Source organism: Entelurus aequoreus, linkage group LG18 (assembly GCF_033978785.1).
Source record: "Entelurus aequoreus isolate RoL-2023_Sb linkage group LG18, RoL_Eaeq_v1.1, whole genome shotgun sequence".
Taxonomy (NCBI): domain Eukaryota; kingdom Metazoa; phylum Chordata; class Actinopteri; order Syngnathiformes; family Syngnathidae; genus Entelurus; species Entelurus aequoreus.
The window spans coordinates 21,637,925-21,656,336 of record NC_084748.1 but is presented as its reverse complement, the minus strand read 5'-3'; the positions used below and the strand labels follow the sequence as shown (position 1 = coordinate 21,656,336).

Sequence of the window (18,412 nt, the reverse complement as noted above, 5' to 3'; positions counted from 1 at the left end):
CATGTCTCTCTGATGACGAAAACATGACGAGACGTGTGTGAGTTTTCGTTGACGAGACGAGAACGGACAAAAATGTTAGTGGGTAATCTGTCAGACGTTTAAAATGCATGACATTTCTGTTTATTGTGTGTGTCAATTAAAACCACGCCCACCAACTGGCGTGCAGCGCACAACGTGCTCAACACGTCAGACTGTTGTTACTCATCAGGCAATGGACCGTGATGGAGGCGGCAGTTTCAACACAGGGGCTCGGTGGTCGCAAACGTAGAGACGACATATGGGTGTATTTTAAATATAACCCAGCAGATAATAAAACAGAGTGTATTGTGAAGGAAGACGGTGACAAATGTGGCCACAAAATATGCGGAAAAAATACGACCAACCTTAAGCGGCACCTTAAGGCTCACCACAAAGATATTTTTTCGAAGGTAAGTTACAAATGCTGTTAACATAATCGATAAATGTCATAGTAAGCTAAGACATTAGTACGTTTTCCACATACTCCTGGCGCAAATTGGCTGCTAACTTCAGGCTAAAGTTAGCTTTTGTTACGCTAACATCAATTCATTATGTGTGTGTTACTTTAGCAGCATGTTTAGCCATGTTTACATTCAGTGACGGTGTGGTTATTTCTTTGTGAGTACGTTCTGTCAGCACGTAACTTGATATGTTAAACAGGTCGAGTTACTGTTATACGTAGAGTCTGCTAGCTTTAGCCTAAAAGCCACAAGTGACGTTGTGCAGCCCCATTAAGGAATCAGGAATTAATTGATTATTTTATTACATGGTTTGCACAAATTATAGAGACTGGGGTTGTATGATATCTGTTGTAATTGCACTGGCAGACAGGGCCAAGTTGAGCATATGTGTTCCTCATCCATCACTCATATTTTGTGCATGTTTATGTTCATTGTACTTTAACAAATTCTGAGAAATAAAGCCACAATTGCTGAAGTAGAATGTTTTTGCTTTTTGGCTTTTTTGGAGTAATGAACTTTGATTCCACTGTTACCACTTTATCTTTGTGTAATACACAATCCTTGGATCAGAAATTTGCTGTTGGGTGGAAACCTTATATGTCTAAAACAATTCCTTTATTGTTATTATTTGTGAAAATAGCAGATCTGCAAGCTTACAATGGGTTGAACTTATAGATCTGCTGCTATTTTCACAACTTATGTGTGACACTGCCCAACAGCAATCTCTAATACTTATTGACCTAAATTAATTTGTTAAAAGACTATACTTATATTATACTTTTTATTCTTTTTTTTTGGACTAAAACTAGACTAAAACCTTTTTGACTTTTCATCGACTAAAACTAGACTAAAACCCTTTTGAGTTTTCGTCGACTAAAACTGGACTAAAACTATCACATAAGTGACTAAAATGTGACTAAAACTAATAAGCATTTTAGTCCAAAAGACTAAGACTAAGACTAAATGTAAGATGGTTGTCAAAAACAACATTGGTACACTACATACGTACGTACGAAACACGTGCACACGCATTAGCTTTTAGTATTGTTAGCTAATAATAGCAATTTGGATAGCTAGCGTTAGCTGTCATTGAATGTACACTACCGTTCAAAAGTTTGGGGTCACATTGAAATGTCCTTATTTTTGAAGGAAAAGCACTGTACTTTTCAATGAAGATAACTTTAAACTAGTCTTAACTTTAAAGAAATACACTCTATACATTGCTAATGTGGTAAATGACTATTCTAGCTGCAAATGTCTGGTTTTTGGTGCAATATCTACATAGGTGTATAGAGGCCCATTTCCAGCAACTATCACTCCAGTGTTCTAATGGTACAATGTGTTTGCTCATTGGCTCAGAAGGCTAATTGATGATTAGAAAACCATTGTGCAATCATGTTCACAAATCTGAAAACAGTTTAGCTCGTTACAGAAACTACAAAACTGACCTTCCTTTGAGCAGATTGAGTTTCTGGAGCATCACATTTGTGGGGTCAATTAAACGCTCAAAATGGCCAGAAAAAGAGAACTTTCATCTGAAACTCGACCGTCTATTCTTGTTCTTAAAAATGAAGGCTATTCCACAAAATTGTTTGGGTGACCCCAAACTTTTGAACGGTAGTGTATGTCCTATCATAATAACAACAGGACTGCATGACTGAATTGTTCGTGGCTTCTCTTGGACTAATTTTATATGTGTGCGGGTGAGTGACAGCCGTAAACACCTTTTTTTTTTGTTCGGGCTGGCAAAAAAATGTATTACATAAACTTAATAATTGTGAAAAATATAGACATGTTTTAAACAAATGTGTTCAGTTAAACCACTACTGGTTACAAAAGCTTACCAATGGAGTTTGTGTTATATTTTTTGCGTTGACAAATTTAACTGTGAGCAAGTAGCAAACAGCACTTTTAGGGGTTCTGTTTGTATTTATAATTGTTCTTTAACCAATCAAAAATATGTGACATATCCAATTACTCAATTAATTGAGGGGATTTTCGGTAGAATATCCAATTACTAAAATATAATAAAATATAATACTAAGAACAGTGGGGCCAATTTCGATATTTTTCGAAAGATGAAACGAACATTTCAGCTTTTATTTCCAGGTATTATTATCAGTTTCACCCAATCGGGGCCATACACATCTTCTACACATACATTGTATAATTGCAGGATAACATTTAATTTAATTTTTTCGTTTTGTTTCGTGCACATTGATGTTATTGCATATTTAATAAATACAATTTAAAATGTTAATTTAACACTGGGTAAATAGCTTTTGTTGCCTTTCTTTTCTTCCTAAAATTAGATTTGACCATGAAATAATAATAACATACGTCCATAAACGTGGATGCATATGCAAAAGTGCAATATATTTATCTGTACAGTAATCTATTTATTTATATCTGCACCTTATTGCTTTTTTATCCTGAACTACCATGAGCTAATGCAACGCAATGTCGTTCTTATCTGTACTGTAAAGTTCAAATTTGAATGACAATAAAAAGGAAGTCTAAGTCTAGTTTAAGTCTAAGTCTAAATGTAATCATTTTAACCTTTCAGAAATATTGCATGTTTTACCTATTTATGTAACTTCCCTTTCTTTAATTTTATTTTTTTGAATTAAAAAAAATATATTTATATAAAATGTACACTCAAGTCGTGTCCCTAAGTTTTGACTCTGTCCTGTAGCGCCTGTTACCCGAACACATTACCCGCTCCGAAACATTTAAGTTGCATCATTCACATCATCTGCAGGCCATAGAGAAAGAAAAAAAAAAAGTTCACTCTTTTATTTTTCTGTACATTTCATCATATTTAAATTATACCTGGGGTTAAAAATCACACATAATCGTGTTACCTAAATGATCTTTTAATGTTTTTTCTTTTTTTTTGTAAAATATTTTTTGTTGAATCACTGTAATTTGTTTGGTGTCAACATGCAATATAAAGGCCATGCAACTATATTTCATTCCTGTTACTCAAATTAGTTATCTTCATCTTGGGAAACCTCATACAACAATTTAAAAAATATATTTTGACAGAGCTTTAAAGGCCTACTGAAACCCACTACTACCGACCACGCAGTCTGATAGTTTATATATTAATGATGAAATCTTAACATTGCAACACATGCCAATACGGCCGGGTTAACTTATGAAGTGCAATTTTAAACTTCCCAGGAAACTTCCGCTTGAAAACGTATGCGCGTGACGTCACGAGGTCAAGGGAAGTGTTTGGACCCAATTCAAATACCTCTGTTTTCTTCGACAAAATTCCACAGTATTCTGGACATCTGTGTTGGTGAATCTTTTGCAATTTGTTTAATGGACAATGGAGACTGCAAATAAGAAAGTTGTAGGTGCGATCGGTGGAGCGGCGGACTACAGCAACACCAACACCAGGAGGTTGTGTTGTGTTTTGAGCAGGATAGCAGACGCACTACAGTGAGTAAGCCCGCCGCCGCATCTAAGTTAGCTTCTGTTTTTTTAGCTTCGCCAAGCTGAATATTATTAATCGTGTATTTACATGTTCATGGTTTAATAGTATTTTTGATCTTCTGTCTATCCATCCATCAGGGTTTTTTTTAATTTAGTTTCTATCTGCATTTTAGACTGATGCTATCACGTTGGCTACGTAGCTAGGTTAGCTTCTATTTTTTTAGCTTCGAAAAGCTGAATATTATTAATCGTGTATTTACATGTTCATGGTTTAATAGTATTTTTGATCTTCTGTCTATCCATGCAGTCAGGGTTTTTTTTAATTTAGTTTCTATCTGCATTTGAGACTGCTATGCTATCACGTTGGCTACGTAGCTAGGTTAGCTTCAATTTTTTTAGCTTCGAAAAGCTGAATATTATTAATCGTGTATTTACATGTTCATGGTTTAATAGTATTTTTGATCTTCTGTCTATCCATCCAGTCAGGGTTTTTTTAAATTTAGTTTCTATCTGCATTTGAGACTGCTATGCTATCACGTTGGCTACGTAGCTAGGTTAGCTTCTATTTTTTTAGCTTCGAAAAGCTGAATATTATTAATCGTGTATTTACATGTTCATGGTTTAATAGTATTTTTGATCTTCTGTCTATCCATCCAGTCAGGGTTTTTTTTATTTAGTTTCTATCTGCATTTGAGACTGATGCTATCATGTTGGCTACGTTGCTATGTTAGCTTCTATTTTTTTTTTAGCTTCGCAAAGCTGAATATTATTAATCGTGTATTTACATGTTCATGGTTTAATAGTATTTTTGATCTTCTGTCTATCCATCCAGTCAGGGTTTTTTTAAATTTAGTTTCTATCTGCATTTGAGACTGCTATGCTATCACGTTGGCTACGTTGCTAGGTTAGCTTCTATTTTTTTTAGCTTCGCAAAGCTGAATATTATTAATCATGTATTTACATGTTCAGTCACTGTGAATGTCCATTTTGCGTTCTCGACTCTCATTTTCAAGAGGATATAGTATCTGAGGTGGTTTAAAATACAAATCTGTGATCTACAATAGAAAAAGGAGAGAATGTGGAATCCAATGAGCCAGCTTGTACCTAAGTTACGGTCAGAGCGAAAAAAGATACGTCCATCACTGCCTCTCAAGTCCTTCACTGTAACGTTCCTCATCTACGAATCTTTCATCCTCGCTCAAATTAATGGGGTAATCGTCACTTTCTCGGTCCGAATCTCTCTCGCTCCATTGTAAACAATGGGAATACTAGCTCCTGTGACGTCACGCTACTTCCGGTACAGGCAAGGCTTTTTTTTATCAGCGAGCAAAAGTTGCGAACTTTATCGTCGATTTTCTCTACTAAATCCTTTCAGCAAAAATATGGCAATATCGCGAAATGATCAAGTATGACACATAGAATGGATCTGCTATTCCCGTTTAAATAAAAACATTTCATTTCAGTAGGCCTTTAACAAGCAAATGGCACTGATTCCAGCCAAGTACTATTATTTAAATTGGTACTTGGAGATCATTATTACAAAAGCACACTTCATTCACTAATCGCCCTGCCAAAAAAGGGTATTTAGGACACAACATGTTGTAAAGAACATACCAACTAAGGAGAAATTCAGGTATCACAGAAGTAAGGGTGTGTTGACTTACGATGATCATAGACAGGAAGGCAAAGCCATAAGAACACTCTCTACTTGGATCAGCCGCATAGAGCTTGGTAGATGGCACTGATTCCAGCCAAGTACTATTATTTAAATTGGTACTTGGAGATCATTATTACAAAAGCACACTTCATTCACTAATCGCCCTGCAAAAAAGGTATTTAGGACACAACATGTTGTAAAGAACATACCAACTAAGGAGAAATTCAGGTATCACAGAAGTAAGGGTGTGTTGACTTACGATGATCATAGACAGGAAGGCAAAGCCCATAAGAACACTCTCTACTTGGATCAGCCGCATAGAGCTTGGTAGATTTTCAGCACCGTGGTATTGAATCAGGAATCACACCGGTGATTGTGGCTCCTGGCAGGACACATGAACCAAACACTTTAATAATCTTGTGGGTATGCTACAAAATGCCAACTGCAAGACAATTATGCATAATAAATGGTAATTAAATGACATCTTTAAAAACAAACACCTAAAGCAGGTGTGTCCAAATTACGGCCCAGTTTGGACTCTAACCACTAGTGGCCTAGTGGTTAGAGTGTCCGCCCTGAGATCGGTAGGTTGGAGTTCAAATCCCAGCCCAGCCAAAGACTATAAAAATGGGACCCATTACCTCCCTGCTTGGCACTCAGCATCAAGGGTTGGAATTGGGGGTTAAATCACCAAAAATGAATCGCTGCTGCTGCCCACTGCTCCCCAAGGGGTGGGTCAAATGCAGAGGACAAATTTCCCCACACCTAGTGTGTATGACAATCATTGGTACTTTAACTTTAACTTAACTTAACTTAACTAATATTGAATATCTGACAGTCTAATTGCTAAAACGTTGCCGCCATCTAGTGGACATCAGGAAAAATTAGGTTAATGACATTGTTTGAAACTTTAATGCTCAAAGCACAGCAATTATTTGTATGATCAAATCCACACAACCTTTCCCACTCATGGCGCAAAAAACCTGCAACCATCACAAAAAGTCAACAGACATGGTCACACTAACACAATCTGCTCACTTTGTGGCTATTATAAAAAGCGTCCAAGCACCATAAATTTTTCAAAAATTACAACCATTTAAATAATTTACAATGCATGATGGGAAAATTGCAAATCACTCTCTTTAAGGAGCTTGTCACAGAAGTAAACATTACTTTTAATATCCAATTATATCAATTATTAATTGTATATCAATTATATTAATATAATGTATACTAAATTGGCCCTAGTGTGTGAATGTGAGTGTGAATGTTGTCTGTCTATCTGTGTTGGCCCTGCTCTGAGGGGCGACATGTCCAGGGTGTACACCACCTTCCGCCCGATTGTAGCTGAGATAGGCTCCAGCGCCCCCCGCAACCCCGAAGGGAATAAGCGGTAGAAAATGGATGGATATATATATATATATATATATATATATATATATATATATATATATATATATATATATATATATATATATATATACAGTTATACATACATATATAGATATATACATACATACATACATACCTAAAGTTTATGTATATATGTATGTATGTTTATGTCATAAACATACATACATACATACATACATATATATATATATATATATATATATATATATATATATATATATATATATATATATATATATATATATATACATAAACATACATACATACATATATATGCATACATACCGTATTTTTCGGACTATAAGTCGCAGTTTTTTTCATAGTTTGGCCGGGGGTGCGACTTATTCTCAGGAGCGATTTATGTGTGAAATTATTAACACATTACCGTAAAATATCAAATAATATTATTTAGCTTATTCACGTAAGAGACTAGACGTATAAGATTTCATCGGATTTAGCGATTAGGAGTGACAGATTGTTTAGTAAACGTATAGCATGTTCTATGTTATAGTTATTTGAATGACTCTTACCATAATATGTTACGTTAACATACCAGGCACGTTCTCAGTTGGTTATTTATGCGTCATATAACATACACTTATTCAGCCTGTTGTTCACTATTCTTTATTTATTTTAGATTGCCTTTCAAATGTCTATTCTTGGTGTTGGGTTTTATCAAATAAATTTCGCCCAAAAATGCGACTTATACTCCAGTGCGACTTATATATGTTTTTTTCCTTCTTTATTATGCATTTTCGGCCGGTGCGACTTATACTCCGGAGCGGTTTATACTCCGAAAAATGCGGTACATATATATAAACATACATACATACATACATATATATATGCATACATACATACATATACTGTATATATATATATGCATACATACATACATATATATATATATATATGCATACATACATACATATATATATATATGCATACATACATATATATATATATATATATATATATGCATACATACATATATATATATATGCATACATACATAGGTAGGCTGGATATATATTTATTTTATTTTTATTTTTTACTCTACACGCAGTCTGCTTTTGGCCCCCGGACAAACATGTTTTAGCCCAATGCGGCCCCCCAAGTCAAAAAGTTTGGACAACATTGACCTAAAGTATGACCATTTACTGCTAAATTGGATACAGCCTGGAAGGTTGAAGTCAAAGAGCAATTCGGAGCCACTATACCCTCCTGAGAACCAGTGTCCACTGCAGTGGACATTTGTGATTTGCACAACTGAGCTTTTTTTTCTCCAAAATGTGTATTTCTGACAATAAAGAAATAGACTGAAAAATTAATGTCTACATAGGTGTTTTGCACAACTTGGCTGTTTTTTTTTTCTGAAATGTGTCAGAAAAGTTCCAGGCATGACACTTGTGCTCAACCCATAAACCGAATAAAATGTCAAACGGAAAATAAATTATTGACATAATCGCACAAGTTTTTGTACTTTAAGTGTAACAACGTGGTCGCAGGGTTATGTGTGGGTCGTTCTCCCAAGATGCAGCAGGAAACTCCGGAGGCAAGGTGCAGGTGAGACAATGATTTATTGTCTATGAAACATGCAAAACTACAAAAAGACTAGTGCGCCGATCGCACGAGAAGATAAGCTAAGGAAGTAGCTAGCGTGAAAGCTTAGCATAAAACCAGGCAAACAAAAAGCAAAGCTTAGCTCTGGAATCGTAGGAATACACGTCGTAACTGTTGCATGGAAGCCAATTAGACAGCCAGACAGTGTGTGGCGAAAGACAGGAATATGCAGTTCTCTGATTAGTGCCCAGGAGCAGGTGAGTGTCCCGAACACTAATCAATCAATCAATCAATCAATGTTTATTTATATAGCCCTAAATCACAAGTGTCTCAAAGGGCTGTACAAGCCACAACGACATCCTCGGTACAGAGCCCACATACGGGCAAGGAAAACTCACCCCAGTGGGACGTCAATGTGAATGACTATGAGAAACCTTGGAGAGGACCGCATATGTGGGTAACCCCCCCCCCCTCTAGGGGAGACCGAAAGCAATGGATGTCGAGTGGGTCTGACATAATATTGTGAAAGTCCAACACATCAGCGAAAGTCCAGTCCATAGTGGGGCCAGCAGGAACCATCCCGAGCGGAGACGGGTCAGCAGCGTAGAGATGTCCCCATCCGATGGACAGGCTAGCGATCCACCCCGGGTTGGGAGCAGAGTAGAAAAGAAAAGAAAAGAAACGGCAGATCAACTGGTCTAAAAAGGGAGTCTATTTAAAGGCTAGAGTATACAAATGAGTTTTAAGATGAGACTTAAATGCTTCTACTGAGGTAGCATCTCTAACTTTTACCGGGAGGGCATTCCATAGTATTGGAGCCCGAATAGAAGACCCTCTATAGCCCGCAGACTTTTTTTGGGCTCTGGGAATCACTAATAAGCCGGAGTTCTTTGAACGCAGATTTCTTGCCGGGACATATGGTACAATACAATCGGCAAGATAGGCAGGAGCTTGACCGTGTAGTATTTTATACGTAAGTAGTAAAACCTTAAAGTCGCATCTTAGGTGCACAGGAAGCCAGTGCAAGTGAGCCAGTATAGGCGTAATATGATCGAACTTTCTTGTTTTTGTCAAAAGTCTAGCAGCCGCATTTTGTACCATCTGTAATCTTTTAATGCTAGACATAGGGAGGCCCGAAAATAAAACGTTACAGTAATCGAGACGAGATGTAGCGAACGCATGGATAATGATCTCAGCATCGCTTGTGGACAAAATGGGACGAATTTTAGCGATATTACGGAGATGAAAGAAGGCCGTTTTAGTAACACTCTTAATGTGTGACTCAAACGAGAGAGTTGGGTCGAAGATAATACCCAGATTCTTTACCGAGTCGCCTTGTTTAATTGTTTGGTTGTCAAATGTTAAGGTGGTATTATTAAATAGATGTCGGTGTTGAGCAGGACCGATAATCAGCATTTCCGTTTTCTTAGCGTTGAGTTGCAAAAAGTTAGCGGACATCCATTGTTTAATTTCATTAAGACACGCCTCCAGCTGACTACAATCCGGCGTGTTGGTCAGCTTTAGGGGCATGTAGAGTTGAGTGTCATCAGCATAACAGTGAAAGCTAACACCGTATTTGCGTATGATGTCACCTAGCGATAGCATGTCAATACTAAAGAGTGCAGGGCCAAGAACCGAACCCTGGGGAACTTGGCACGTTACCTTAAAATAGTCCGAGGTCACAATGTTATGGGAGACACACTGCATCCTGTCAGTAAAATAAGAGTTAAACCAAGACAAGGCTAAGTCTGACATCCCAATACGCGTTTTGATACGCTCTAATAAAATATTATGATCAACAGTATCGAAAGCGGCGCTAAGATCAAGAAGCAGCAACATAGATGACGCATCAGAATCCATCGTTAGCAATAGATCATAAGTCATTTTTGCGAGGGCTGTCTCCGTAGACTGATTTGCCCTGAAACCGGATTGAAAAGGTTCACAGAGATTGTTAGACGCTAAGTGTTCATTTAGCTGCTGTGCGACCATTTTTTCGAGGATTTTCAAGATAAACGGAAGGTGGGACGGTAGTTTACCATGAGGTCAGGATCGAGGTTAGGTCTTTTGACTAGAGGATGAATAACCGCTTTTTTTGAATGCTAGGGGAACAGTGCCAGAGGAAAGTGATAAGTTTATAATATTTAACACTGATGGACCTAATAATACAAAAAGCTCCTTGATAAGTTTCCCAGGAATTGGGTCAAGTAAACATGTTGTTTGTTTTGTCCCATTTACACATTTTAACAATTCCTCCAATGTTATTTCATCAAAGAGAGAGAAACTATTTTGGAGGGCAGTGTCCGTCGTATATACAGTCGTATCTGTGTAAATAGAACCCAGTTGTAGCTGAGATGCATTGTCTTTAATCTCTTTTCTAATGACTTCAATTTTCTTATTAAAGAAATTCATAAAGTCATCTGCTGAGTGGGTGGAGCTACTGGGAGGAGTCCCTTGTTGGGTTAGCGATGCTACTGTACTAAACAAAAATTTAGGATCATTTTTGTTGAGGTGGATGAGATTTGAGTAATATTTAGCTTTAGCTGAGGTAAGCATGCGTTTATAAGTTATTAAACTATCACTCCATGCTTGATGGAAAACCTCAAGTTTAGTCGCACGCCATTTGCGTTCCAGCTTTCTACATGATCATTTCTGGGCTTTAGTTTCTTCTGTAAACCATGGGGTACGCCTTTTAGGGGCCCTTTTTAGCTATAGCGGTGCTACACTATCAATGGTGTCGCGCAGGGTGTCGTTAAAGTTGTTAGTGAGGTTATCAATAGAGCCCACATAATTTGGGAATGGTGCCATTACCGAAGGCAGTAGGTCAGTAAGAGTCGTCGTTGTGGCAGCATTAATGTTGCGGCTGCTATAGTAGTTATTATTATTATTATTAGTTTGTTGACAATGAGTCAGAACTTCGAATTTTATAAGGTAATGATCGGACATTACTTTAGTGTACGGGAGTATCGTAACTTTAGAGGTGGTGACACCCCTGACAAGCACTAGATCTATCGTATTACCGTTGCGATGCGTGGGTTCATTTATTATTTGTGTAAGACCACAGCTATCAATTATAGTCTGGAGCGCCACGCATGGAGGGTCCGATGGGGTATTCATATGGATATTAAAGTCCCCCATTATGATTATATTGTCGGCGTGCGTCACTAGATCAGCAACAAACTCTGAGAATTCACTGATGAAGTCCGAATAGGGCCCAGGGGGGCGGTAGATAACAGCCAGGTGGAGAGGCAGCGGTGTGACAAACCTCATAGTGAGCACCTCAAACGAGTTATATTTATTATTTAGGTTAGGTGTAAAATTATAGTTTTCATGGTATATTAGTGCGACACCCCCTCCCCTTTTAAGAGGACGGGCAACATGCGCATTGGTATAGTTAGGAGGAGATGCCTCATTTAGCGCAAAAAAATCGTCTGGTTTGAACCAGGTCTCGGCGAGACCAACGACGTCAAGTTTGTTGTCTCTAATGACCTCATTAACTAATAACGTTTTGGAAGATAATGATCTTATGTTTAAAAAGCCCATATTATAGGTAGTGGGCTGTTTTGAGGATTGTTTGTTGAAATTATCCGAAGTAGCAATATTAATAATGTTGCGTTTATTATGCGTAGTGCACTTTAAATAGTTTCGACCATATCTAGGAATTGATACGACGGGGATTTTCAGATTGTTTGCTTGATGCTGCGATAAACTGAACGCATCATAGTTAGCCACCTCAGTACAATGTATGTCTGCCTCTGACACCGTCACAAAAGAAAAAACATTATGTGAGTTGTGTTTTATTCTAAGAGAATTGCTATGTGTGCAGGGATTATCCAGCCTGGCGCCGGCTAGTTCTAGTTTAAAAGACTTCTTACCCGGACACTCCACGCTTCTTTGGTTAGCTTTTCCCTTTGTTGTTAGCCCCGCTCGGCATACCCGCTTCTGCTTCCGCTCACACCGCTTACGTCGCCTCCATTGGTTGATGTAGCCCGCAAAGTATTTCCATGCTAGCGCGGAGGTCCACCGTACATGCATCTTTCAGTCTATAACGACCGGATCCATCCACATCCAGAATTGTCTGTCGGTCGTATGTGATCACAGAGTGTCCACGCTTTGAGCCAGCCATGAAATTGACAGAAATGACGGGTGTTTTTTGCCAAATCGCTCTACACTCCCAAGAGCGTTTGCAAGCCGCTGCCTTTAGGGCGCCGCCATTTTGCCAAATCAATAAGGCAGGTGAAACTAATCAGCACCCATGGAAACCAAAACACAAACCCAGGGGTGCTGAAAACAAAACTGAGGTAGTCAAACTAACAGAACCAAACATGATCTGGGCAATGGATCATAACATGAAGTGCAGTTATATTAAGTGTTATTGTATCAAAATTATTTGCAAACGTGTATCTCAATCTGTGCGTGTGTAATCCAATTTGCCTGCGTTTGTACTAATTTGTGTGTCTGTATATCAATCCGAGTGTGTGTACATTATTTACAATCAGGGGTGTGGAGGGGGCAGGGTAGGATATGGACAGCAAGTAGTGGACATAGAGAGAGAGAGAGAGAGAGAGAGAGAGAGAGAGAGAGAGAGAGAGAGAGAGAGAGAGAGAGAGAGAGAGAGAGAGAGAGAGAGAGAGAGAGAGAGAGAGAGAGAGAGAGAGAGAGATCAGAAGGCATAAGAAAAAGTATCTGCATTTGATTGTTTACATTTGACTATTAGCATTTGATTATTAGCAATCCGGGGAGGGTGTTAGTTAAGGGTTGTAGATGCCTGGAGGTGAACTTTTATTGCGGTTTTGAAGGAGGATAGAGATGCCCTTTCTTTTATACCTGTTGGGAGCGCATTCCACATTGATGTGGCATAGAAAGAGAATGAGTTAAGACCTTTGTTAGTTCGGAATCTGAGTTTAACGTGGTTAGTGGAGCTCCCCCTGGTGTTGTGGTTATGGCAGTCATTTATGTTAAGGAAGTAGTTTGACACGTACTTCGGTATCAGGGAGGTGTAGTGGATTTTATAGACTAGGCTCAGTGCAAGTTGTTTAACCCTGTCCTCCACCTTGAGCCAGCCCACTTTAGAGAAGTGGGTAGGAGTGAGGTGGGATCTGGGGTGGAGGTCTAGAAGTAACCTGACTAGCTTGTTCCGAGATGTTTGGAGTTTCGATTTGAGGGTTTTGGAGGTGCTAGGGTACCAGGAGGTGCATGCGTAATCGAAAAAGGGTTGAACGAGAGTTCCCGCCAGAATCCTCATGGTGCTTTTGTTGACCAGAGATGAGATTCTGTAGAGAAATCTCGTTCGTTGGTTAACCTTTCTGATTACCTTGGTTGCCATTTTATCACAGGAAAGGTTAGCCTCTAGAATGGAACCTAGGTAGGTGACCTCATCTTTCCTGGTGATAACAATGTCACCCACTTTTATAGTGAAGTCATTGACTTTCTTAAGGTTGATGTGGGACCCAAACAGGATGGATTCCGTTTTACCCAAGTGTATGGATAGCTTGTTGTCAGCGAGCCAGGTGCAAGTTCTACAGAGCTCAGCACTGAGGATTTTCTCCACCTGTGACTTGTCCTTGTCGGATACCAGCAGGGCAGAGTCATCCGCAAACAAAAACAATTCACAGTCGCATGCCGATGACATGTCGTTTATGTATTAGGAACAGTAAAGGTCCCAATATACTGCCTTGGGGGACTCCACAGCTCACCGAGAGGGGGGGGGGGACACAGTTCCGTTCACCTCTACCACCTGCTCCCTCCCCTCCAAGTAAGATTGCATCCAGCTCCATGAGGTTTTGTTAAATCCGATTGCTCTGAGCTTACCCAACAGTATAGCGTGGTTAACGGTGTCAAAGGCCTTCTGAAGGTCCAGCATGACCATGCCGCAGTATTTGCCCGCGTCCACCTCATGTTTGATGTGGTCGGTCAGATAGAGAAGGCATGTGTCAGAGGAGTGGTTAGTTCTGAAGCCGGATTGGAATTTGTACATGAGTTTATTAGTGGCAAGGTAACTATCGACCTGTTCATAAACTATTTTCTCCATTACTTTTGAAATGGAACTGAGAATAGAAACAGGTCGGTAGTTGCCAGGTTCCAATTTGCTTCCTTTTTTAAAGAGGGGAGTTACTCTTGCTATCTTAAAATCTTTTAGTACTTGGCCTTGTGTAATTGATAGGTTTATTATGTGCGTGATGATCGGGGCAATGATGGAGGCAGAGTCCCTGAGGAATCTGGAGGGAATATTATCAAGGCCGGTAGCCTTGTTAGGGTGGAGCGCGCTCAATTTTTTAAACACCTCATCAGCTGTGACCATTTCTAATTTGAAATCATCGTTGGATACTCCTCGCTTTCTGTAGAAGGCTTTAATGTGTTCTACACCAAAGCGACCAGAGTGGTGGGACAGCTTGTTGACAAGAGTTGCGGCTATGCTGGTGAAAAAGATGTTAAGTCTGCTAGCTACCTCCATTTTGTCTGTAATGAGGGAGTCACCCTCCTTGATGCTGATGTTGGTGAGTCTGGTTTTAAGTTTCTGTCTGCAACCAGGAAGCTGGTTGTTGAGAATTTTCCAGAGCTCACGTGGCTTATTTGTGTTTTCCTCTATTTTGTCGTTAATGTAATTTTTATTAAAGGATTTAGTCAGGTTGGTTGACTTATTTCTTAATTTATTGCATTGCTTTTTGAGAGTTGAAAGGAGTAATTTGAAGTTGATATCATTGCGTTGTTTATCTACTTCTGTTTTACATTTTTGGTATTCAGAGTATTTTCTGTCTCTGTCTTTTATGGCAGCTAATAGGTCCGGATTCATCCATGGTTCCGAGCGAGCTTTGATCCTGACTGTTTTCACCAACCATGGAAGACACCACACAATTTAAACCAATCAGTAACAACATACAGCTGAGGTGTGTGAAAGAGAGATGCCAAGATCCGCCTTACGTTGTTTCCGATTGGTTTAAATTGCGTAGTGTCTTCTGTGGTGGGTTAAATGTAGGCAGAGTGGATTGATGGCTTGGTCTGGGATTGGTTATTTCCATCTGTCTGTCCAGCGATTTGAACGTGTAAAAAGATTTGTCCGTCTGTAACACACGTACGCAGATTTTAAAACACATACTCAGATTGATATACAGACACAAATTAGTACACATTGGATTACAGGCACACAGATTGAGATACACGTTTGCAAATTATTTTGCACGATAATATTTTCATACTTTTAGTACATTTTATACAGGTTTTGTCTGTTCCAGTTCTTGAGTGAGGGACTTTACCACATTCATGGACGTTGCTCAGAACGTGAGCTTTATCTTGCAGATTGCCGTTGAGGATGAAACACATGGGGAACTCCGCAAAGACGAAGCTCAGCTGGTGAGAAAGACAACGATGGATCAGGTTGTTATTTGTACTTAAGGTCAAAGACATTTTGAAATTTCGTGCAGGCGCAATTGAGTTCTTCTACTTTGTTGTAACCTCTACACAATGTATTGTCGAATTAAACCAACACTTCATGTGACAATATGAAATTTGTGTGTGTCTGTGAGGCCTGGGGGTTGTCGAAGGGGGGTCTTGCACAGGGCACCATTGAAGCTCGAAAAGCCACAGCAAAACATCACAGTTTTGTTTTATAGTGGCAAATCTGGTCATTATTAGTATTACAATAAAACAAACAACATGAATAATACAATACAACTTTTTCACTTCCAACACGATACTGATATTGGAGCCTTGAGTATTGGCCAATACCAATTTTAATCCCATACGCTATCAGCACAAATCATGCATACATAGAGCACTGGTGAGCAGGGCCACCCCTGGCTTGATTGAAGACCTACACAGAACCTTATTTGGAGGCTTAGCACATTACAAAAAATGGTCACATGTATTTATTAATGTGGAACAATTTTTTTACTTTTTTTTAATACATTTTCAATCATCAATTATTTTAATTTGATTCCTGTATTGTACTAAAACAAATTCATTAGAAGTAAATAGTTTTAAACTTTTTTTAAATACGCATTAAAACATTAAATACAATTTATGTAAAAACATTGTTATTCAAAATGTATTTTGATTATACAGACATTTTATTAATTTTGATTGGAAGTACAGTCAGGTGTGTGTGTGTTTGTCCGTTTTTTTCCGGATTTCCATTTTTTTGGAGGCCAAAATGGTTATACCTGAGGATCGTGTAAATCCGAGGAGACTTTTTAAGAACAGACAATTAGAATCTATAATGCATATTTTCTGCTGGATCTACTCTCTATTTAATGCTGCAGGTAACAGCTGCAGCATAATATGGCCAAATATTAATACTGTAATATTGTACATGGTAATTTGGATTTGTTATTTATTGTAAATATTATATCAAAATATAATATAATAATATAATATATCAGTATATATTATGTACTGTATATATAATTTGTAAATATAATATATATGTTATATTTTATATTGCTACTATGGTACATTTTTAGTCTACTTTATACTTTTTGTTTTCGCCCTCTTTTTGTGCCCTTGTGTGCATTATCCTTTCCATCTTTGGAACTGAGCTACTGTGTGGAACAATTTCCCTTGGGGATCAATAAAGTTTCTAAGTCTAAGTCTAGAATACCATGTCCTGTGAATGGGCTCATGCTGTGGCAAAAACGCGAAAAGGAATATAAATGGGGAAATACAAATTTCTGCAGAAGTGGCTGGCTGAGGAACTTTTCAAAACATGGCTCAATCCCATCGACGATAAATTTGGAGAGGCGTTCTGTAGCGTGTGCAAAAAGACTCGGCACAATGCTCAACGCGGTGAAATCACACATCACAAGATTAAAGGCGGGCTGCAGATGCTTAATTCCTCTGTAGGAGGACGTGGACATTTGTTTTAAGTTGCATTAAAAACATATTAAAAATATCAAATTAGATTTGCTGATAATGGCAGAAACCCAGTAATAGCATCAATATTTGAACTTGTATTAAAAAATGTTTTTGTTTGATTGGATTTTTAGAATATAACAATGGCCAATAAAAGCCATTAGTGTCCAAAGTGTGTTTTTAGCACACCAGTGATCTACGTGGACTCGACAAGACTCTACTAGAAGGTCATGTACTTCTCAACACACTTGGTGCTAATAATTACATGACTTTCAAAACGTTCTAAAACAACGTGATCTAAAGCACTGTAACTTTCTGTTGTGGTTGCATGGACTCACATGGAAGATGACGCTGAAGATGGACTGGAAGATGATGATGTATTTGTGGCACGCTCCTTTCGGAATCTTCTTCTGCTCTTGCACATGCTCTTCCTTGTAGTTGACATACTCGTAGTACTGCTGTGCCATTCTGTCGTGTGACAGCACAATATTTGTACCACAACTTTCAAGTATCAGCTTTACTCTCCGTAGTTCATACACAATACATTTTCACACAGCTTTACTGCAAAAAAAACCTGACAAAATATATGATAAAAATACTATGGTAGGAAGAAAATACTAAAACCCAGTGCAATTATCAATCCATGCAGATAGGTCATTTTACCTGATAAGACATCATAATTTAAGATTTGTACATCTAGAAATAAGGAGGACTTTTAAGATATAAATAAATGGGTATTTTATTCTGCAAACAAGAATTATTCAACTTCTTGAATTACTGTAAGCATCCTCGGGATGTTGCGGAATCTTTAAACAATGTTTTCTTAGTGGGGAAAACCAAAATATCTTATTTGAATAGTTATTTTCTCGATTTTAACATTTTTAAACTAGAATGGCCGAAATAAAAGTATTCATGCTACAATTAAGATTATGACGTAAAGTCAATCATTAAAAATAAGTAAATAGCTCTTAAAACTAGGGACATTTTTAGGAATAACATTTAAAATCTTGGC

General features: G+C 38.2%; 1 protein-coding gene across 1 annotated transcript in view; it reads right to left on the bottom strand.

The window, feature by feature from the left end:
* Window positions 1–18,412, bottom strand: part of unc93b1 (unc-93 homolog B1, TLR signaling regulator) — a 56,681-nt gene that overhangs the window by 10,437 nt on the left and 27,832 nt on the right. Inside the window, 5 exon segments of the mRNA XM_062026762.1 lie at window positions 5,840–5,913; window positions 5,916–5,936; window positions 5,939–5,962; window positions 15,807–15,900; window positions 17,739–17,868. Of these exon segments, the coding sequence (XP_061882746.1) occupies window positions 5,840–5,913; window positions 5,916–5,936; window positions 5,939–5,962; window positions 15,807–15,900; window positions 17,739–17,868 (343 nt within the window).